Source organism: Lampris incognitus, chromosome 6 (genome assembly GCF_029633865.1).
Source record: "Lampris incognitus isolate fLamInc1 chromosome 6, fLamInc1.hap2, whole genome shotgun sequence".
Taxonomy (NCBI): Eukaryota; Metazoa; Chordata; class Actinopteri; order Lampriformes; family Lampridae; genus Lampris; species Lampris incognitus.
This window is the reverse complement of record NC_079216.1, coordinates 66,592,420-66,615,430: the sequence shown is the minus strand read 5'-3', so window position 1 is coordinate 66,615,430 and position 23,011 is coordinate 66,592,420. Positions and strand designations below refer to the sequence as shown.

Genomic DNA, 23,011 nt, shown 5'->3' with positions numbered 1-23,011 from the left:
TGAAAAAAAGCTCTTTAGAAGACCAAGTACAGGTTTAGAAATGGCCCTCATTGGAACCTCATACATCGCTATGAACTTGTGTTGATTCTTTATCTAAATGTGTGTGTGTGTGTGTGTACACAAGTGTGCATATTCTAAAATCAAATACCACAGTGCTTTTAAGATCTAGACAAGCATAAACAGTATACCCTTTCTCCTCTCCTTTGTCATTCAGGATAGTTGTGCGCGAGTTCTCCTGTTTCGAGGAGCAAATAAAGAGATCAAGAACTACAACAGCCAGACAGCCTTTCAGGTATGTGTAACATCATCCACTCTTCTCCATGAAACACCCACTTATTAGTATCATACTTTCTTTTTTTGGGGGGGGGGAACCCCCTTTTCTCCCCAGTTGTATCCAGCCAATTACCCCACTCTTACGAGCCGTCCCGGTCGCTGCTCCACCCCCTCTGCCGATCCAAGGAGGGCTGCAGACTACCACGTGCCTCCTTTGATACATGTGGAGTCGCCAGCTGCTTCTTTTCACCTGACAGTGAGGAGTTTCACCAGGGGGACGTAGCGTGTTGGAGGATCACGCTATTCCCCCCAGTCCCCCCCCCCCGAACAGGTGCCCCAACCGACCAGAGGAGGCGCTAGTCCAGCAACCAGGACACATACCCACATCTGGATTCCCACCCGCAGACACAGCCAATCGTGGGTATAGGGATGCCCGACCATGCCGGCGGTAACATGGGGAGTCAAACTGGCGATCCCCGTGGTGGTAGGCAACAGAATAGACCGCTATGCTACCCGGACGCCCAGTATCATACTTTCTTGATGTAACAGAGCGGTGTGGTCTTGAATGACTTGGCTAGCATTCACAAATGTTGCCATATGCAGTACGTTGATTCCACTTGAACAGTAAAGCGTTGTTATGGCCTCCTCCCTGCTGGCTTGCCAATCTGATCTCTGTCAAATTCCAAGCTTGCTGCTTGATGAAATCTGTGTGAAATTGACATTGACACAGATTGCCTAGGCAGATCAAAGTTAATTTGTTTATACACAGGGGCAGACTGGCTCCACACATTGCCTCGATCACTGCCATACGTACTGATTTTAGACATCTGCTACAATCAGCCTTTTAATGAGGGAATAAATGTGTGTAATACTAATTAGAAGACAGAGAGTAGACTAAAGGTCAGTTTAGTGTGAGTGAGTTTACCGTGTAAATGATCAGCCTGGAGAGACAGGATGGATGTCTGAGGTGAAAAGTGGTTAATAATTTATTGCGTCCGGGTAGTCTACCGGTCTATTCCGTCGTCCAGCAACATGGGGATCGCCGGTTGAAATCCCCGTGTTACCTCCGGCTTGGTCGGGAGTCCCTACAGACACAATTGGCCATGTCTGCGGGTGGGAAGCCGGATGTGGGTGTGTGTCCCGGTCGCTGCACTAGTGCCTCCTCTGGTCTCGGTCGGGGCACCTGTTCGGGGGGAGGGGGAACTGGGGGGAATAGCATGATCCTCCCACGCACTACATCCCCCTCCTGGTGAAACTTTCACTATCCAGTGAAAAGAAGCGGCTGGCGACAACACATGTATCGGAGGAGACGTGGTAGTCTGCAGCCCTCCCCGGATCGGCAGAGGGGGTGGAGCAACGACTGGAATGGCTCAGAAAAAAGGGTAATTGGTTAAGTGCAATTGGGGGGAAAAGGAGGCGAAACCCCCCCCCCTTCAAAAAAATAATCTATTGCATCCATACTATAGCAACTTGCTGTTTCTTCCTCTCATTTTCACTCCCCCTGTCCATTCCTCTCCTTTCCCCTCAGGTGGCGATTATAGCAGGGAACTTTGATCTGGCTGAAATCATAAAGATCCACAAAGCATCAGATGTTGGTGAGTTGACAGCGGCGTGGGTATGAATGGAGTGTGAGGAGGAAGTCACACAGAGGAGCTGATCGGTGTAATGGAGGAGCTATCAAATAAAATGAGACTTCCAAGAAGGGACAGGACAGTGTGGAAGAAGCAAGTGAGGCGAAATGATAAAGAATGGGGAGAAAGAAAGGAAGAAAACAACACAAGGGAGGAGAAATGGATTGAGTCTGGGACAGAACTGTACAGGAGAACTCTGCCATCTAGTGTGTAACGGAAGCAAAGCTCTGTTCTCTCCACTGAGATGATGTGACACACATCTTTCGTCCCTGAGATGATAAAAAGTCCAAAGTTGTCTTGATTTTATTGGTCTCTAATGGTCCATTCATTTTAAATAGTCTGTGTCTGCAACCAAAACATCATTATGAAACAGATATGTTGCATCACCGTTTTTCCTTCACTGGATTTATTCAATTTATTTGTCAGTAACTCAGCTATAGTGGTCAAAAGGAGAAATGGTCTCATCTCCTTTCTTTCATCATCCACAACATAAAATTTTTTAACGAAATTTTGCAAGTTTTTGGTGGAGTTTGTTTGAGGAGGACTTTTTTTCAATGAAAAACAGTTGTTACACGAATCAAAGTTTTTACCGATAAATAATGTGCAAGGTTCAGTAGTGAATAATGTGCCAGATCAGTTTCTCTAATGGTAATTTTTGTAACTGTATCATCGCTGGGATGATTCTTCATTGTGAATTTCAATTATCATCAAGCATAGCGTCATTTTTGATCTGGAGCGGATCCTTGCAATACATTTGAATCATGGGACCCTTGCCAAATAACCTTTTACATTGTTTATAGCTAAGAAGATAATAATAATAGTAATCCATCCATTATCTTAACCGCTTATCCTGCTCTCAGGGTCACGGGAATGCTGGAGCCTATCCCAGCAGTCATTGGGCTGCAGGTGGGGAGACACCGTGGACAGGCCGACGAGCAATAATAATATAATAATAATAATAATATAATAATAATCATTACATTTATATAGCGTTTTTCTAGACACACAAAGCGCTTCACAGTGAAGGGGGTAACTCACCTCAACCACCACCAATGTGCAGTGCCACCTGGGTGATGCGTGGCAGCCATTTTGCACCAGAACGCTCACCACACGTCAGCTTGAGGTGGAGAGGGAGGAATCATTGAGCCAGTTACATGGGGGGATGATGAGGTGGCCAGATGGAGAGAGCCAGGTTGGGAATTCAGCCAGGACACCGGGGAACCCCCTACTCTTTGTAATAAGTGCCATGGGGTCTTTAATGACCATAGTGAGTCAGGACCTTGGTTTAACATCTCATCAGAAGGATGGGTGCATACAAGTCAAACGCAGTTGCAGCCCTTAAATTCTTTCTAGGTAAATTGATGTGTAGAATTTGTGGAGGTACAGTGATTATTCCCACAACAGCATTTACCAGCACTGGAGTCCGTTTGATATGATTGCTGTGTAGAACTAGGAGGATGTGCACCGTGCATGAACCCTGTCTCTCTCTCTCTCCCCTCAGTGCCTTTCAGGGAGACCCCCTCCTATACCAACCGTCGACGTGTGATGCCCAGCACCCTGCCCTCCCCACGCTCCCTGCTCCGCTCTGCTAGTGACAACAACCTGAATGGGGATCACGACATCGGTCATGGTCAGAGCACACGGGAAACCCGCGGCCGCCAAGGCCACTCCCCAGTCCCTTCGTTGCGCAGCTTGCCTGCTCTGGGGCAGCAGCACAGCAGCCTTGGAGAGGTGCGTGTGGAGGTTGTATGTATGAGGATGTAGTATATATGGATGTTTGTGTGTGTATATGTGTGTATGTATATATATATATACACACACACACACACACACACACACACAGATGGGTGACAAATTAAAGGAAAAATCAACATAAAGTATCTTAGTAAGGTGTTGAGCGACCACGAGCCATCAAAGCAGCGTCAATGCGCCTTTACATAGATCCTACAAGTGTCTGAACTCTACTGGAGGGATGGAGACCATTCTTCCAAAAGATATTCCCTCGTTTGGTGTTTTGATGATGGTGGTGGAGAGCGCCGTGTAATACGTCGGTCCAAAATCTCCCATTGAACACCTCAGTTGGTTTTGAGGTCTGGTGACTGTGAAGGCCCTAGCACATGATTTACATTATTTTCATACTCATCAAACCATTCAGGGACCCCTCATGCCCTGTGGGTGGGGGCATTTTCATCCTGGAAGAGACCACTCCCAGCAGGATAGAAATGGCTCATCACAGGATAAAGGTGATCACTCAGAATAACTTGGTATTGATTTGCAGTGACCCTTTCCTCTAAGGGCACAGGTGGACCCAAACCATGCCAGGAAAATGCCCCCACAGTATAACAGAGCCCCCGGACCCCCTCACTGTCAGGGTCAAGCATTCAGGTTTTCCTTTAATTTGTCACCAGTCTGTATATACTACATACATATATACAGATTTGTGAGTCCTTCTTCCTTAACCTATGTAGTGCAAAGCGGCGTTCCTGCATATGCTGCTCTCCAATCTGCTGTTTTGTCTTGTGTTAGACCCGTCATGGGGAAGTCCCCGACAGCAGTCTCCAGAGCACAGGCAGCTCCAGATCGTCCCATTCCCGTTCCCCATCACTCCATCACATGCACGAGGAGGATAAGCCAGTCCCCAGGAGGTCTCACAGCCACGGTTACCCCCATGGTCATGGCCCTCGTGGAAGACTCAGGTCTGTTTAGCTTAGATTTTTAACTCAACTTGGTATTGAATTTCATAAGGGCTGTGTTTGAAGCCCAGTCACTCCCTCTCCACCTCCTCCCACTAGTCCATCTCCATGCTGATAGGAACATGCAGACAGGTGGAGCGGAGCCATAGATTTTATCATGTGGGCAGATGTTCAGCTGGCTGCACACTGATTAGATGTTATTCCTGTAATGGAGTAAATGAGATATCGGTCCAGTGTTCATTTGCCTGTTTTGGAATATGAATGTAATTTTGACAAAGCTGGCAGCTTTATGTAAGCTTTCTGAATTGTCCGTTAGTCAATAACGAGTACATTTGGTTCCATTCCACGCGCCACTGTCTGCCAGCGATGTTAAATTGACATTCTACTGTCCACCAGTGCAGCATCTTGCTTATTGTGTCATGTGTCTGTCCCAAGTGCACATTCGCTTGTTCTGTTAAGACTGCCCTTACAAACTGCCCAAATTTGAAATCTGCAGCACATACAAGCTGGACCAGCACAAACATCATGCTCATAATGGTGTGTATGACAGTGTGTGTATTTGTGGTAGTAAGTGTGTGTGTGTGTGTCTGTGTGTGTGTGTGTGTGTGTGTGTGTGTGTGGGCCTGTGTGCCTGTGTGCCTGCATGCACTAGCACAAGGGTATGTACATGCACATGCGTTGTCCCAAGTACATGGCTGTGCGTGGGAGCCTGCACAGTTGAGAGAGACAGCTGGAAAGGGGTTGATAATGATTACCACAGGGACCAACTCAACACAGACAGGCTGTTTTCGTGTGTGTGTGTATGTGTGTGTGTGTGTGTGTGTGTGTGTGTCACAAGAGAAAGTGATGGAAAGACAGAATTCCCTCTAAAATCAGGGCTGTTAGTGATATCATTGGACGGGCTACTCACTTCCAAACCGCTTGTCGTCTGACTGGCACACGGGAGCGCCGTTGAGGCTGTGCTGTTGTCATGTTGGAACAAACCTCGTCTCATCCACGTAGGCTTTTATTATGCTCACATGTCAGATCAAGATCACCTAAGCACACATGTAAAGTGGTTCCTGGAAGCAGTTCACATAATGTGTACGTGTGTGTGTTTGCATGTCTGTCAGTGTTTGAATGTGGAGCAGAGCAGTCTGATGTCTGACGGGAATTACGTTACAGCCAGAGCTCCAGCCACCCCCCCCCCCCCAATACTTGCCTGTCACTTCACTCCATCTATCAAAGACTCTCTCTCTTTGTCCCCCTCTCACTCACACACACCAAAACCACACCACACCCACTGTATTCTAACAAGTTATGTTGTTTTACGGCGGCATGGTGGCGCAGTGGTTAACATGGTCGCCTCACAGCAAAACGGTCCTGGGTTCGAGCCCCGGGGTAGTCCAACCTTAGGGGTCGTCCTCTGTGTGGAGTTTGCATGTTCTCCCCGTGTCTGCGTGGGTTTCCTGCGGGTGCTCTGGTTTCCTCCCACAGTCCAAAGACATGTAGGTCAGGTGAATCGGCTGTACTAAATTGTCCCATGGTATGAGTGTGTGTGTGTATGTGTGTGTGTGTGGGGGGGGGGGGGCTTGTGATGGTCTGGCGGCCTGTCCAGGGTGTCTCCCCACCTGCTGCCCAATGACTGCTGGGATAGGCTCCAGCATCCCCGCGACCCTGAGAGCAGGATAAGCGGTTTGGATAATGGATGGATGGATGTTGTTGTAAAGAGAATAGTCAGCACCCTTTCAACATGGCAAGTACACACCATAGAAATTCCTGCTATGGGAAAAATAGTGCTTTTTTTTTGTCGAAGTGAGTGATTTAGTTTTGCATGAATGGACTGAAATTTGAATTGGAACCTGATGATGTTCATGTATTACCCAATGAATTCAACCCTCTCTGAAAAAAAAAACAGTCTAATATTCTGTTCATTTTTATCTTTCAAACAAACACTCCCTCACGTCCCATAAGATAAACAAATTAAGCTGTTTCTCCCTCTTCTATATCTTTCACTTTGTCAGCATTTATGTCCCTAAACAGAGATTTGTGTCTTGGGCTCTGTCGCTATCCTCATCTCATACAGGGCTGATAAGAGGGAGCCTCAAGGAAGGGAAAGAGCTGGGGAGAGGAAGGGGAGCTCAGGAGAAAGAGATGGTGGCATCAGTACTCTCACTGTGTCCTGCCCTACATAGCCTTCTGTACTTTAGGAGTTTAGACCCTGTTCTTCTGTGTGCGTTATCACTACACTTATGAAAGGGAAGGGGATGCATAATTGACACAAAATGAGCAGCTGGTCTACAAGGCTGTGGCCTGAACTAGCACCCAAGGAAGACTGATGCTGTCCTTGAGAGACACAGTGCAGATTGATCTTTTCTCTGTCTGTCTCTGTCTCTGTCTCTCTCTCTCTAGCTCTCTCTCTCTATCTCTGACCTTCTGTTTTTATGCCCATGGTAACTCCAGGGGCATTATGGGTACCAGAGGAGTGTGAAATTAGCTTGGCCGGTTAACAGCCTGCCCAGTGGCATACTCCAGCAAGTTCCTGTGGAACTTGTCATCACTTCCTCCTCCATGGACGTGGGTGTTGTTGTCAGGGTTCCAGTAGCTTGGCCAGAGTTCAACAGAGTGCTTGGATCAACACAGTCGGAAGAGTTTGGATGGGTCAGGCTGGCATGTACGGTAAGGACTAGACAGAGAAAGGCTGTCAAGTATGGCACAGAGGTTAAAGGCTTGGTACTGGGCTTTTTATGTTACAGTTAACATAGTTGGCCTTAATAATGGGTTGATAATTTGATGTTGTTGTAGTATGTCGTAATTTTTAAAGCAGAGAAACTTAGGGTAAGCTTAGTCTGAGTGTTGGGTATGCTGGTTTGAGAGTCCAGCCTCCAACATGAGTACCAAAGCACATCAAAATATGCATTTTCAGGGGTGTCCGGGTAGCATAGCGGTCTATTCCATCGCCCTTACCAACATAGGCATCACCAGTTCAAATCCCTGTATTACCTCCAGCTTGGTCAGGTGTCCCTACAGACACAATTGGCTGTGTCTGCGGGTGGGAAGCCGGATGTGGGTATGTGTCCTGGTTGCTCCACTAGCGCCTCCTTTGGTCAGTCAGGGCACCTGTTCGGAGGGGAGGGGGAACTGGGGGGAATAACGTGATCCTCCCATGCGCTACATCCCCCTGCGAAATACCTCACTGTCAGGTGAAAAGAAGCGGCTGGCGAGACTCCACATGTATTGGGGGAGGCATGTGGTAGTCTGCAGCCCTCCCTGGCTCAGCAGAGGGGGTGGAGCAGCGACTGGGACGGCTCGGAAGAGTGGGGTAGTGGCTTGATACAATTGGGGAGAAAAAAGGGAAAATATGCATTGCATTTTCACTGTCTGAAAGAGGATAAAATAAAAGAATTTCCTCACAGGAATGTAGAAAACGGACAGTACGTTTTTGTTTTGTTTTCTTTTGTTTTTAACTATATGACGCTAAATTGGATTAGGTGTCATTGACTATCAAGCTTGACTATGGTAGGGGTTAGTGCTATCAAGCTGACAATGGCAGGGGTTAGTGCTATCAAGCTGACTATGGTAGGGGTTTTTCTATCAAGCTGACTCTGGTAGAGGTTAGTGTTATCAAGCTGACTCTGGTAGGGGTTAGTTCTATCAAGCTGACTATGGTAGGGGTTAGTGCTATCAAGCCGATTATGGTAGGGGTTAGTTCTATCAAGCTGACTATGGTAGAGGTTAGATCTATCAAGCTGACTATGGTAGGGGTTAGTGCAATCAAGCTGACTCTGGTAGGGGTTAGTTCTAAAGAAACTTTGAGCTCCTTTTTGCAGCAGTGCAGCTAAGCTAATGCATATTCTGTAGTAGAGCTCCTCTTGAAAGTTTGTCAGACATAGCAACAATGACTAAAGGACCTGGAGAAATTTGCCAGCGATCAGTTGCATTATGGATGTGCCTCTAGATTAATTAGATTGCAGAGGAAGACTTGCAACTAGCATTTTAAAACATCCCTAGCTCAAAGCCCATGAGAAAACATGATGATTTGATTCAGTGTTCCCCGTGATATATAACGTCTTTGGAGCCAGCAGTGGGGTTCTCTGTTCTCTTTACCTTTCTCCTCTCCTCTTTATTTATTCCTCTCTGTTCTTTTCCTTTTTCTTTCACCTCTCAAACCCTCCCTCTCTCTCTGCATTTGTCACACTAACGGCTGTTTGAGTGTTTGAGTGTAGATTATCCATGGTGTCTTATCACAGCCAAAGGGCTGAGAGAGACAGGGAGAGGAGGGTAGTAAAGGGAGAAAGTGTGTGTGTGTGTGAGAGAGAGAGAGAGAGAGAGAGAGAGAGAGAGAGAGAGAGAGAGAGAGAGAGAGAGAGAGAGAGAGAGAGAGAGAGAGAGAGAGAGAGAGAGAGAGAGAGAGAGAGAGAGAGAGAGAGAGAGAGAGAGAGAGAGAGAGAGAGAGAGAGAGAGAGAGAGAGAGAGAGAGGGTTTAGAGCTTTCCTACTGAGGTACCACATTAAAGAAAATCAAGGCAGGACAGTAATGATCAGTCCCAATCATAATCCACATCTTTAGAAGGCAATTTTGATTGGCTAGAAGTGAGCCATTAAGTTTTCAATCTCATGATGCTGTCTACACTGGCCTGCCCCCCCCTCCACACACACACACACACACACATTCTTACACAGACATCCAGTCACAAATGCCACAATTTTAGATTAGTGTAGCTGAACAGAAATTGGGCAAATTCTGAATGAGTGACCAGTATTGGCTAAAGATTTTGGTTTTTCGTGACTCTCTTTCTTTCTCTTAAATCAAGGTGGATTTTACAAGTGTGTGGTAATTGCCCTAGTTGTGCTAATTTCCCAAAGAGGTTGCATGTCAAATCTGGTAAGGATTGAGGGGATAAATTCCCCCTCATCCCGGAGGGGAAATTTATCCAATTTCTCCTCCGGGATGAATAAAGTATTTCTGATTCTGATTCTGATCTAGCCAAAGTATACTTTATCTATTCTGTATGCAGAAAGACCACCTGAACATATACCTCCAATGTGTTGCGCTAAGTGTGCAAAGTTCACTCCCGTCCTCCATCGGCAGCCATTTATTCTCCAAAGATAGGTAAGAGAGAATGAGAGAGTGCGTCCTCATTCAAGTGCAGCAAAGCAAGGAGAGGAGCGATGATCATTAGGATGCGGAGTGTGATGATGATTGTGATTGTGTTTAGTATGGGCTCATCTCACCTTAGAGAGCAAGGCTATTTGAGGAAAAACCATTTACCAGAGAATGTTGTTGCTTAGCTTGATAGCACAGGTGGAAATTACATCGTAATGACTTTTGCGACTGCATCTTTAGCCTTACCTACCAATCCCAAACTCCACCCCCACCCCCACATACAAACTCCACCTCTCCTCATGGTTGGGTATCAAGAACTGGTGCCGATTTGGTACCGGTACCTGTTTGGTCAGAACCGAAAAAGCAATATGCTGTTGGACAAAGGGTGCTAACAAGTGTATTTCACTCTGTAGCGCATCCCGTGGCGTCATGTATTGACACTGTTGACAAAGCATCAGTATATGATGTGCAAGTTATAGAGAATGTGTCTTTCAGTGGGAAAATACCTAACTTAATGCTTTTCTTAAAATATTTACCATGTTGATTGTTTATTGATAAAGATGATCACTGACTAAAGATTGTAGTTTTACCCATATTTTTGTTTACCACTACATCATTGCATGTATTAGAAATTAGTGGCGGTCTAATAATTTGCCTTGCTGGTCAATGTGATAGTTGATTAACACTAGGTGGTTTAACAGGTGAATTGTCAGTGGTGATATATACACCCACACACACACACACACATACACACACACACACACACACACATATACAAGCGCAGTGGTTAGCACTGTTGCCTCACAACAAGAAGGTCCTGGATTTGAACCAGGGGGTTGTCCGACCTTGGGGGGTCATCCCAGATTGTCCCTGGAGTTTGCATGTTCTCCCCGTGTTTGCAGTGGGTTTTCTCCGGGTGCTCCGGTTTCCCCACCATCAAAAGACATGCATGTTAGGGTTAATACTCCTGTCTGTGCCCCTGAGCAAGGCAATAGGATGAAATAACTGGAGTTGGTCCCCGGTGCTGCACGGCGGCTGCCCACTGCTCCTAGCTACACAGCTAGGACGGGGTTAAATGCAGAGCATAATTTCCCCACGGGGATCAATCAAGTATCTCAAAATTAAAAGGCACACTTCTCTGTCTTTGTGAGACTCAGTGATGTTCCAGTGATTCCAGTGGGAAACTTCCGGCCTGATATATTTATACTAGTTACATACAGGTTAGGTAGTGGTTGAGTTTCGGGTTAAGGTTTGGTGATGGTTAGTCTTGTGCATTACATACAGATGCGGAAGTCATTGTTACCCGCAGCATCTCATACAGACACTTACGGATGGGTACCTTGTGTGTATTGACAAGATGAGAACGGGTCTGCATTTTTCTAGTGAGCTCCATCAGGGCGTGTTGGGTTTAATTAACAGTAAAACTATGAAAAATTTGAGTCAAAGGTTACTTAGACCTTTAACTGCTGTGCTATTAGACAAGCTAAAATATATAACCAATTCTTACAATATCCATGAGAGCAGCTATCTGATTCCTGTGTCCTCCAGTCACCTGGTTTTTGTGTGAAAAACTTGAAGACCAACTTGTGTGTTGGCTATCCGTATAGGGTCAGTTGCTGCCATGCCATCACATGTTTTTTTGTTATTGACCCCCCCAATGGCGGCACGGTGGCGCAGGGATTAGCGCAGTCGCCTCACAGCAAGAAGGTTCTGGGTTCAAGCCCCGGGGTAGTCCAACCTCGAGGCTTGTCCTCTGTGTGGAGTTTGCATGTTCTCTCAGTGTCTGTGTGGGTTTCCTCCGGGGGCTCCGGTTTCCTCCCACATTCAAAAGACATGTAGGTCAGGTGAATCGGCCGTACTAGATTGCCCGTAGGTATGAGTGTGTGTGTGTGTGTGTGTTTGTGGTGCCTGTGTGATGGCCTGGTGGCCTGTCCAGGGTGTCTCCCCGCCTGCCGCCCAATGACTGCTGGGATAGGCTCCAGCAACCCCGAGAGCAGGATAAGCGGTTTGGATAATTGATGGATGGATGGCTTTTTCCCACTTTTTCATCCCAATTGCATCCGGCCAACTACCCCACTCTTCCGAGCCGTCCCAGTCGCTGCTCCACCCCCTCTGCCAATCCAGGAAGGGCTGCAGACTACCACATGCCTCCTCTAATGGAGTTGCCAGCTGCTTCTTTTCACCTGACAGTGAGGAGCTTCACCGGGGGACATAGCGTGTGGGAGGATTATGCTATTCCCCCCAGTCCCCCCCCCCCCGAACAGGCGCCCCGACCAACCAGAGGAGGCACTAGTGCAGTGACCAGGACACACACCCACATCCGGCTTCCCACCCGCAGACACAGCCAATTGTGTCTGTAGGGATGCCCAACCAAGCCGGAAGTAGCACGGAGATTCAAACCAGCGAGCCCCGTGTTGGTAGGCAACAGAATAGACCGCTATGCTACTTGATGTCCCGTCATCTGGTAATATTGCATGTTTTCCTGTTTGTATCAGTGAGATTGTGTGCTTGGACAGGTTTGGAGAGAGATGTTAGTGATGCAGTAATGGCTGTGCTTTCAGGCAGGCCATCTAGAATGCATTTAGTGGTGCTGCCGAGGTATGTGATTCATTTCCCTAAAAATACCCAACTTCAGACGACCGACTTATCGGTGTTTCTGCTGGCCATGTTTTGTTTTGTTTTGTGGGTTTTTTTGCCCCCAACCGCGTTATTGACAGTTGCTATCGTTACAGAGGCAGGACTGGTGTCCTAGGAAACCATAGAGCTTTTGTAATACACTGTATTGTGTGTGTGTGTGTGTGTATTCCAGTGTAATAGATCTTATATCATAGTGAATGGAGGCTACTTGTAATGAGAGGTGCACTGTAGGAGACAAGAAATGAAAAGAGTAATGTAGGAGAAAAGTGATGGAGGAGAAAAGGAGAGATTAAAACTAAAAGCAGCAGGTGACAGAAAGGCTTCTTTGTTGAATACAAGTCCATGTTACATATGAAGACGGTTAACTCTGACTCCACCTGTAGTATTTAAATCCAAACACCAGGCTGTGTTCTGTAACTTTTGTATTGCTCAAAAAATACATCACCAGCAGCCGGGTGGCATGGCGGTCTATTCCGTTGCCTATCAACACGGGGATCGGCGGTTCAAATCCCTTGTTACCTCTGGCTTGGTCGGGGTCCCCACAGACACAACTGACCGTGTGTGCAGGTGGAAGCGGATGTGGGTAGGTGTCCTGGTCGCTACACTAGCGCCTCCTCTGGTCGGTCGGGGCGCCTGTTCGGGTGGGGGAGGGGAACAGGGGAATAGCGTGATCCTCTCACGCGCTACGCCCCCCTGGTGAAACTCCTCACTGTCAGGTGAAAAGAAGCGGCTGGTGACTCCACATGTATGGGAGGAGGCATGTGGTAGTCTGCAGCCCTCCCCGGATCAGCAGAGGGGGTGGAGCAGAGACCGGGACGACTCGGAAGAATGGGGTAATTGGCCGGATACAAATGGGGAGGAAAAAAAAGGGGGGGGGTCCAAAAAAAATACTTCACCCAAATAAACACTATAGAAGCCATTCTGAAGCCTGTATGTATGTGCGGTCACCTTGCGTGCTCTGTCAGTTATAAATAGAAACATCACCGTTTGTTGAAGTTACTGTTTTAACCTGGAATGTGGACGAGCAGTTGGATGTATATTGTGTCAGATGGGGGCTCTTGGTTCTGCTGTGCTTAACCCCATCGCCATGCGTATGGCAAGCACACAGAGACACAGGCGTGCACGGCGGAGAGGCACACAGTTCATTAAAGATGAGAGGAGAGTAGAAATCAATTCCCCCACCCCACCTGCACACTTACACACGAGTGCAGATCACGTGTGGCATGCCTGCCTCCGTCAGCCTGGCTGCACCTAACGCTCAGTGGCTTGAGGTGAGGAGGCACACCGAAGCATCAAAGCATCATATGCCTCTGGGTGTCTGTGACTCGGGGAGGCAAATATGTGTTGTTCACGGCTTCCTCACTGCCCATTTAACCTCATTAACACTCCTAGTTCCTTCTCTTACCATCTTTACCTTTCATTCAACCCTTTTTCACTCCCCCATTTCTCTCTCTCTCTCTCTCCCTCCCTCCCCTGCATGTTTCTTTTCTCTCCACCCCCTCGCTCTGTGTGCCGCTGGTGTTCGGTCCTGGGCTCAGACATTAACATGCGGCAGCCATCCGAGCCCCTCGGTCCCTGCAGTAATTGGAAAGCCGTCAGCAAGCCGTTGTTTCGAAGGAGACGGGGATCAAGAGAAGAGAGAGGGTAGGAGAGATAGAGACAGAGTGAGAAAAGCAGTGGCGAGTTGGGGAAGGAGAGAGAGGGAGAGAGAGAAAAGCGGCTGAAGGAGGAATGGTATAGACAGAGGAGTGAAAAGAGGCGGCGGAAGAGGAGGAGGAGGGGTGGGGGAGCTGCAGGGGGATGTTAGAGTGAGGTGAATGAAAGGATGAAGGGGTATGTAGTGATTGATATGGCATGCTAGGGGAGGGCTGGCAAGAGACTGAGGGAGAGGGTGAAAGGGAGTAGACGGGGAGGGAGGGGTTTAGAGATTTCCACTCTTGCAAGGAAATATTGCAGAGAGGAGCATCGGAGTGCCTGTCTAAGGGAGGATCAGAGCTTCGCTACCATGGGTGATCTGTGTTGGTCATGAGAAGCCCATATCCCTGTTTGCTTGGTTCCGTGTGTGTGTGTGTGTGTGTGTGTGTGTGTCGGAGAAAATGAGCGACCAGAAACAAAATATCGACGGAGCGAGTGAACAAGCAGCAGAATGGTGAAGAAGAGCTCTCTTGCACAAGTCAAAACTGTGGCAGAAGTAGTGATGAATGGAGACGAGGCGGAGCTCTGCCTCGGTTGTATTAGAATTCACCACGAGGGGGGGGGGGGAGTAGAGAGAGAGAGGAGAAGGTGATTCAAGGCAAAGAGAAGGAAGGAGAAGAAGGAGGGGGGGGCGGCGCAACAATTAAACCCAAACGGACTGGAGCTTTTTGCCCCCCATCCCCTTACACACACACACACAAAACACACACACATGCACACACACAAAAATACGCAGCCTGCCTCGGAGCCATGGCGCATGCAGGCAGGCAGACGGGCAGGGGGAGATCAGCCGTGCTGTGGGGCGTGTGTGCGTATGTGTGTGTCAGTGGTGTGTGTCCGCGACATGCTGGTGGCGGCGTATGTCATGCTTGCGGAGGTGCGATGTTAGTGGGAGCGGAGGGGGCCGCCTGTGCCTGTGCGCGCGGCTAGAATGCACGCGGAAGGCTTGTGTTGTGTGAGTGCGAGCGAGCCGTCAAAGGGGAGGAGAGCCGCGGAGCGCAGCAGCAGCAGCAGCAGCACCACCACCAGCACCAGCAGCAGCACCAGCGGCGTCGTCAGAGTGTGTGTGAGTGTGTGTGAGCGAGCGCGTGTGTCTGAGGGGTGGAGGGGAGAGGAGAGGCAGACGCAGCGGGACTCCCAGGAGAAGGAGCGGGAGTCGAGAAGCAGACCCAGCCTCCCTCCTCCACAGCAGGAGAGCCAGAACCCAGGGACGAGGCGGGAGCTGTAGCCCAGCCTGGAGCAGCCGGGGCTGGGGACACGAGGGGAGGGGGGGGGGAGGGGGGAATCTCTTGTCCTCTCTGGTGAGGGCTTCTGCTGGAGTCCCAACTCAGGATATGTCATACTCAGGGGGGCTTCCAAGCAGATCTGAAAAAGACACAGAAAAGGAGAGAGTGTGGCTGCTCTCACCACTGACTGCTACACGTTCTGGTTTCTACCTCGGTTAGGACACGGGAGAGTGGGGAGACTGAAGGAGAGGGAGAAAGGGAGATTTATTTGTGTTGTCAGAGGATATAGAGAGGTAGTAAGAGGGGGAGAGGAGATCTGGATGTCCTCTCTCTCGTGACTTTCCCAATGATGCACTGACCGCTGACTGTTGACCGGCCGGCACTGGGAGTTTTTTTGTTTTTTTTTTTTATTTCCAAAGCCTCCCTTGTTACAGCAACAACCAAGGGGTATCACCAGATTGCCGTTTTTTCGACAACCATGTCAGTGACCACGGGCTTCAGTTACCAGCTTCCTGGCATCACCACGGTAACTTATGTGTTTGTTTACAGCCCTGGGACAGTTCAGCGAGACCCCAGCCCCCCTCATCACACTCCTCCAGCGCTGACGGGCCCCCGAGGGCCCAAGCGGAAACTCTACAGCGCCGTCCCAGGACGTACCTTCATTGTGGTCAAGCCCTACACGCCACAGGGAGAGGGAGAGATCCAGCTCAACCGCGGAGAGAGGGTCAAAGGTAGGCTGGCTCTCAGTTCACCTGCTACTGCATCTCTTTAAACCCTCGCCTACCCTGTTCATACATGTTCACCCCCACACTGTATCATAACCTTACGTATATCGATCCAGCCAGACCCGCAGTTTATCATGTACTCTGCCCGACAGTCACTATACCATGTCGGGTAAATTATAACCACGCCCACCGCCTGTATCTTGAGATGCTTAGATACTTCCTCTGCTGCGGTGCACAGCAGAGCTTCACTGCTGTTGGGCTGAAGAGCCATACAAGGACTAAATATTCAATACAGTTGCTGAAAAGTTAAGAGGTTTTACACAGGACATTTCTTTTGCATTGTTTTTGTCATTCATTTGTTTGCATCTTGTCATCAGCTTTAACATGCACTGTGTGTGAGTTTGCACAGCTTTTACAGTGGCTACGCTTTCATGTTTGTGTATGTGTGCTCTTGTTTCCATCCATGCTTCACTCCAGACTATGACTGTAATGACGTAGAAGGTAAACTACAGGACATTCTATAAACCTTTTCACCCCGTCTCTCTCCCACACACCTCAGTGTCTCGACCCCTTACCCCCCACCCCCCACCCCCCACCCCCACCCCATCTAGCCATGAGCTCTCAGCCCTGTTTGAACCAATTGGTGATAGTGCATGCTCCAGTCCATCAAGTCCTTGTACTTACCTGAGATTACTTCAAGGAGAGGGCATGCAAATTCAAACAGGTCCTGTGTGCTTTTCGTTGTTGGTACACACACACACACACACACACACACATCGTGTCCTTATTTCCTCTCTGAGTGCTTCTCTCGAGTGTACAGCAGCTTATCTCTGCTCTTCATCACCTGTCCACAGATGCTCAGCTCCACGTTGACCTGCACCTCTCTGCCCTGTCATTTCACATAGATCACCACAGATCAAACACATATTAGCCTAATGGACCCCTCACCCCCAACCCCACCCCCAGCAGCCAGCCCCAGAGGGCCTGCACTCGTGCCTCTAAACTTTCCTGGTGCTGTTAGGTCTACAGAGGGACAGTAGGAAGAGGTGATGGGGTCAATCTGGAATTTGCAAACTGTTTTTGTATACACTGTGGTTCACATCATGCACTTTACTCCCTAACACACACACACACACACACACACACACACACACACACACATCCTGCTCAAGAACACCCCCACCCCCCTTCTCCCCCCCCCCTCCCTCTCTCTCACAATATGTATCAAAGTACCCCCATCCCTCTTTATAGATGTCCCTGTTGGCCCTCCCACTGCTCAGATCCTCTAGACCTTGACCAGTACACCTGCTCCCTGTATTGCCATGATGCCTCTCCTCGAGCATCTCCGATAGGTTGCATGGGGAATCTTGGTGTCATTTGCACGCGGATGCTATAAAAGATAATATAGTTAATATTGCAGATTCACATTATTCCCAGTGTCCACACTAATAGGTATACACAATCCCTATTGGAATTTGTTATGCTCAATGTTCACACAAATATTGAAGCAAATGTGGTGACTCAACAACAGTAAGTATGGTTTTGATTTCTTGTATGGATCCGGAAGCTTTCTATTCTGAATTCAGGCTCCGTGGGTTTAGCCAGATCCATACCTCCGATGTGAACCCGCAGCGTTTCACCACTGTTTCATGTTGCCCATGCAGGAAATACGCTTGCAGTCTTTTGGCTGCCAACATCATGGCCAATGGCATGCAAACCATCTGGCTCTGTTCTGCAACACTACCCACCAAGACTGTACATGTACCACAGTCAAGTGCGATGCTGTAGTCTTGAGGTACAGTACAGGATAACAAACACATCGATGGGTAACTGAACACAGCAGCTAAAAGCCTCAACAGTTCTGGTTTGACATATAAGCTTTGTTTTGGCAACCAGGCTTTATATGGTACATCCTGTGCACTGAGAAGGGACAGAGTGACCGTCCCTCCTGGTGCACTGAGAGACAAAGCGCCAAGTGGGCCTCCTCCTTTAGGGATTGATGACCCGTAGTTTGCTACATAATGCATTTCATCTAATCTGCATTCATAAATGGATGAGTTGCTAATAGTAATAGGACTCATTTGCACCGGAAGACAAGAAGAGATAAGGCAAGTGGAAGAGAGGGGAAACGATGGGAGGATTTATTTATCTTATTCCCAAATCCTCCTGACTGAGGTGACAAACCCACCAAATAGCATCTAGGCTCTCAGGCACACTGATTAGTCACAAGCTGTTATTGTGGTCCTCTGTGTGTGTGTGTGTGTGTGTGTGTGTGTGTGTGTGTGTGTGTGTGTGTGTGTGTGTGTGTGTGTGTGTGTGTGTGTGTGTGTGTGTGTGTGCGCGCACGTGCTCCGTATTGTATGTGTAGGCATGTGAAATAAAGACGTATTCTTTCCAGCCTTAAGCTAGCTCAGATAATGTTACAGAACACAGTGATGCCCACGGTTTAGTTTTCAAGTTGGCTCCCTCCCACTTCCTCCTCACTCACCTCTCTGTCTCTCTGTTAATGTTGTCACAACCTTGTTCATCACCGGCCAAAGCAGAGGAACAGCTCTATTATGAGATCAGACTGGGTAAATCAGCAAAACTAGCTAGTGTGTGTGTGTGTTTGTGTGTGTGTGTGTGAGAGAGAGAGAGAGAGAGAGAGAGAGAGAGAGAGAGCGAGAGAGAGAGACTGTCTAATCCAAATATGTGTACAGGAGTTACACCTGTATAGATATCGTTGTTATATTTTGTACAAAGAATGTGGTGAAATGAGTGATTTTGTTCCTCGCTGGTGGATGTAGTCTTAATAGTTTTAGCCCACACATTCTCATCCCATGGCGTCATATGTTGAGCCACAGTCGTCGATATGTTGACGTGGAGGCTGCACTTCAGCGTCCATGTCCGGGTGTTCCAGACACTCCAGTGTGCAACCTCCAGCCTGGTTTTCATATGCTAATTCAGTGCAAGTTAGACAGTGGTGAAGGTTAGGGATAAATGTGGGTTGTGGTTAAGGGTTAAGGTTGAGTAGCGGTTAGAGTTGGGTTAAGGTTGGGAAGTGGTCAACCCACCACGTTTCTGAACAGGCTGAAGGGTCCCTCGCACGTAACGTAGCAGCGCTTTGTCAGTAGCATGGATATGTGGCTCTCTGGGATGAGAATGGGCTTCTGCCCCTAAAATGTGTGACTCTTGAACTTTACAGTCTGAACTACCTCAGAAATAGATAACCCTGGGCTTCCGGGTGGCGTGGCGGGCTATTCCGTTGCCTACCAACACGGGGATCGCCTGTTCGAATTCCCGTGTTACCTCCAGCTTGGTCGGGCGTCCCTACAGACACAATTGGCCGTGTCTGCGGGTGGGAGGCTGGATGTGGGTATGTATCCCGGTCGCTGCACTAGCGCCTCCTCTGCTCGGTCGGGGCACCTGTTCAGGGGAGGAGGAGGAACTGGGGGAATAGCGTGATCCTCCGACGCGCTACGTCCCCTGGTGAAACTCCTCACTGTCAGGTGAAAAGAAGCGGCTGGTGACTCCACATGTATTGGAGGAGACATGTGGTAGTCTGCAGCCCTCCCCAGATGAGCAGAGGGTTAAGCAGAGACCGGGACGGCTCGGAAGAGTGGGGTAATTGGACAGGTACAATTGGGGAGAAAAGGGGGAGGGGGGTAAAAAAAACTTGTTTAAAGGAAAGAAAGAAATAACCTGAACAAATTGCTTTTTTTGTACTTCTTGTAGAGAACGGTGTGTATCTGGACTCAGGTAACTAAACTGTACAGTAGCCCACCTGGTACCCCCCCCCCCCACAGTTTGTAGTGCAGTGAGCTTCTTGTAGAGAACGGTGTGTATCTGGACTCAGGTAACTAAACTGTACAGTAGCCCACCTGGTACCCCCCCCCCCCCCACAGTTTGTAGTGCAGTGAGCTTCTTGTAGAGAATGGTGTGTGTCTGGACTCAGGTAACTAAACTGTACAGTAGCCCACCTGGTACCACCCCACAGTTTGTAGTGCAGTATCTGGACTCAGGTAACTAAACTGTACAGTAGCCCACCTGGTACCCCCCCCCCCCCCACACACAGTTTGTAGTGCAGTGAGCTTCTTGTAGAGAATGGTGTGTGTCTGGACTCGGGTAACTAAACTGTACAGTAGCCCACCTGGTACCACCCCACAGTTTGTAGTGCAGTATCTGGACTCAGGTAACTAAACTGTACAGTAACCCACCTGGTACCCCCCCCCCCCCCAACAGTTTGTAGTGCAGTGAGCTTCTTGTAGAGAATTGTGTGTGTCTGGACTCGGGTAACTAAACTGTACAGTAGCCCACCTGGTACCACCCCACAGTTTGTAGTGCAGTATCTGGACTCAGGTAACTAAACTGTACAGTAGCCCACCTGGTACCACCCCACAGTTTGTAGTGCAGTGAACTGAGGTAAAAATTTACCAAGTAGTGCCAGATTAGAACTAGAGCCAATTGGAAGACGTTACATGGATTTAGAATCTGTGTTTATTTTTGTCCAGCAGATCCTTGTGGGAGGAAAAACTGTCCTGTCCTGCCTTAAGTTTTCCTAAAATGCATTGTTGGTATTGCTAGACTAATGTGTTGAAACCAGTCGGTGCAGCTGTTTCAAACCTGCTGCGAGGGGTGAGGGCTTTTCCCCCACAGTGTGAAAGGTGTGCGGGGAAGGATCGGTAAAACTAAACATTCAGAGTGTTGTGGTTTGTCCCTGAGGAGATCCATGATAGTCCTGATCCAGATTTGCAAAAACCTCTGTAGCTACAGCTGTGTCATCGTGTGGTTTAGTCTAGCAGTCCTGCTTAGTGTCCCAGTGCCTATGAAGTAGTGACATAGATCAAAATGCTTGGTATACGTTTTTTTTGTATTTGTAAATCCATTTTCCATACAGAGGTAGATATAATGGGAAACATGCAATATTATTTTGGCTTTATTATCGCGTATCTATTCATGTGATGCCTCATAGCTGACACTCCTTGTGATGATGATGATGACGATGATGACGACGACGACATTGATGAAAGTGATGAGGAAGGTAACGTATTTTATTTTTATTTTTTTGTAGTTGAAAAGAGAATTACTGGGAATTTAAAAAGTCATGCCTTGGGGAAAATAAAGCTTCATTTGCTCAGATATTATCTGAAACTGATTGCGAGCTCTCCCTCTCCTTTCCAACTCACTGTCTGCCCTGTTAATAAAAGGAAGAAACTAACCCGTGAGTTTGAGGAAGATCCTCGAGTTACTCAGGAATGTCGTGTTTTCATTCTTTGATTCCTTTACAAGTATGCAGACCCGCCCGTGCTCATGGTGCAGGGCAGAAGTGAGCCGAAATGGTCGCTTATGCCCCTTTTCCATTGCATGGTACCGGCTCGACCCAGCTCAACTCTACCTGCCTTTTTTTTTTTTTTGGTTTTCCATTGGGCAGAAGTTAGAGATAGTACCCGGTACCAGGTACTATTTCTGGTACCACCTCCGTCGTGGTTCCAAGTGACCTGAGCCGATATGAAAATACCACTATGAATACATACATAAAAGATTTATTTAAATATAAATAAAATGTTATTAAATAGATAAATACATTTACATATAAATTAATATAAAAATATATATATTTAAATATAAATGAATACAACTATATATGTTATATTTATTTAGATATAAATGAATATAACTATATATTTATATTTATTTAGATATAAATAAATAACATTTACATTTAAATATAAATAAGATATAAATAAAATGTATTTATATTTATTTAAATATAAATAAAATCTGACTACTGATTGATCAGAGAGAAATTGAACAGCTGTGTTTATAACCAGGAAATTCCAAAGGGAGTCTTGGTAAACTTGTATTATAGTTAATAATCTGTCCATGTAAAACGTTGTGTGTTGTCAGTGAGTCTCTCAGTCACAGTCATATTGTTCATGTGAAGCACACGTTGGTCTTGTTGGGTTTTTGAAAATAAAACACTGGTGTGGGACGCTGGTAGACAAGGGAGGAAAAACTAGTCAACACGCCCACAGATGACCAGCGGGGCTTCACCGTGAGGGGTACTACCTGCAGTGGAAAACCAAATCCCAAAAAGTAAAGCTAGAGTCGAGTGGAGTTGAGCCGGTACCATGCAGTGGAAAAGGGGCATTAGTTACTACCCACGTTTCTTCCCACCAGTCCCTGCTCCATTATGAGGCACTGCTTGGAAAACCTCCCAGTCTGTGCTTAGTCTTATTCAGCCCATTGCCCCTTGGTCTGCTGTCTCAGAAAGCCTTTGTCTAGACGAGCGGCCCCCTCGCTCTGCTCTGTAGCGGGGCTGTCTACGTCCAGCACTGCAGGCAGATTGTTAGTCTCAGGTAATGAGATCTGTTTGTCCCTTCTCAGCCCTCTGATCACTGCTGAGACCATAAACCTGGCAAGCACATTTGATCTGGGACCTTCCCATCACGGTGTGTGTGTGTGTGTGTGTGTGTGTGTGTGTGTGTGTGTGTGTGTGTGCGTGTGCGTGTGCGTGTGTGCGCGAACAAGCAAGCAAGCACATGTTTTATTACCCATGCATATCTGTCTATGTTTAAGACCAGGAAGGTAGTAGATGAAGATGTAATATGTGCCCTAAAGGTTGCCAGATTGCATGAGCTCTTACTGCATGCACATACAGTAAGTGTATCAAGACATACTTGTGTGGTGTGTAGTGCAGTAGTATAGTGCCAACATCTATGGTAGACTCCATTAAAAGGACCCTGGAGTCCACTGTACCACTAACCCCTCCCTCTGGCTTCTCTCTCTCCTCCATTCCCCTCCACACTCCTCAGCATTTCCACCCTTCCTTTCTCATTTAAGCAATTTGATCTCATCATCCAGATGGACATCCCCCTGAAAGGCCACTTACTGTCGCTATGGTAACAGACAGAGACACTTGCCACCATAACCCGGTCAAGATTTCAGTACATACTCACTCGCACATAAACACACACACACAAAATAACAAAGTGAGCAAAACAAAGAACATGCGCACATAAAAGTGTGCACGGATGGCGTGGCGGTCTATTCCATTGCCTACCAAC

The 23,011-nt window shown here is 47.7% G+C and overlaps 1 protein-coding gene across 1 annotated transcript in view; it reads left to right on the top strand.

The window, feature by feature from the left end:
* The window catches only part of shank3a (SH3 and multiple ankyrin repeat domains 3a), a 299,427-nt gene that overhangs the window by 159,891 nt on the left and 116,525 nt on the right, over positions 1-23,011 (top strand). The window contains 6 exon segments of the mRNA XM_056282699.1: positions 215-292; positions 1,802-1,868; positions 3,406-3,635; positions 4,431-4,600; positions 15,790-15,971; positions 16,443-16,466. Of these exon segments, the coding sequence (XP_056138674.1) occupies positions 215-292; positions 1,802-1,868; positions 3,406-3,635; positions 4,431-4,600; positions 15,790-15,971; positions 16,443-16,466 (751 nt within the window).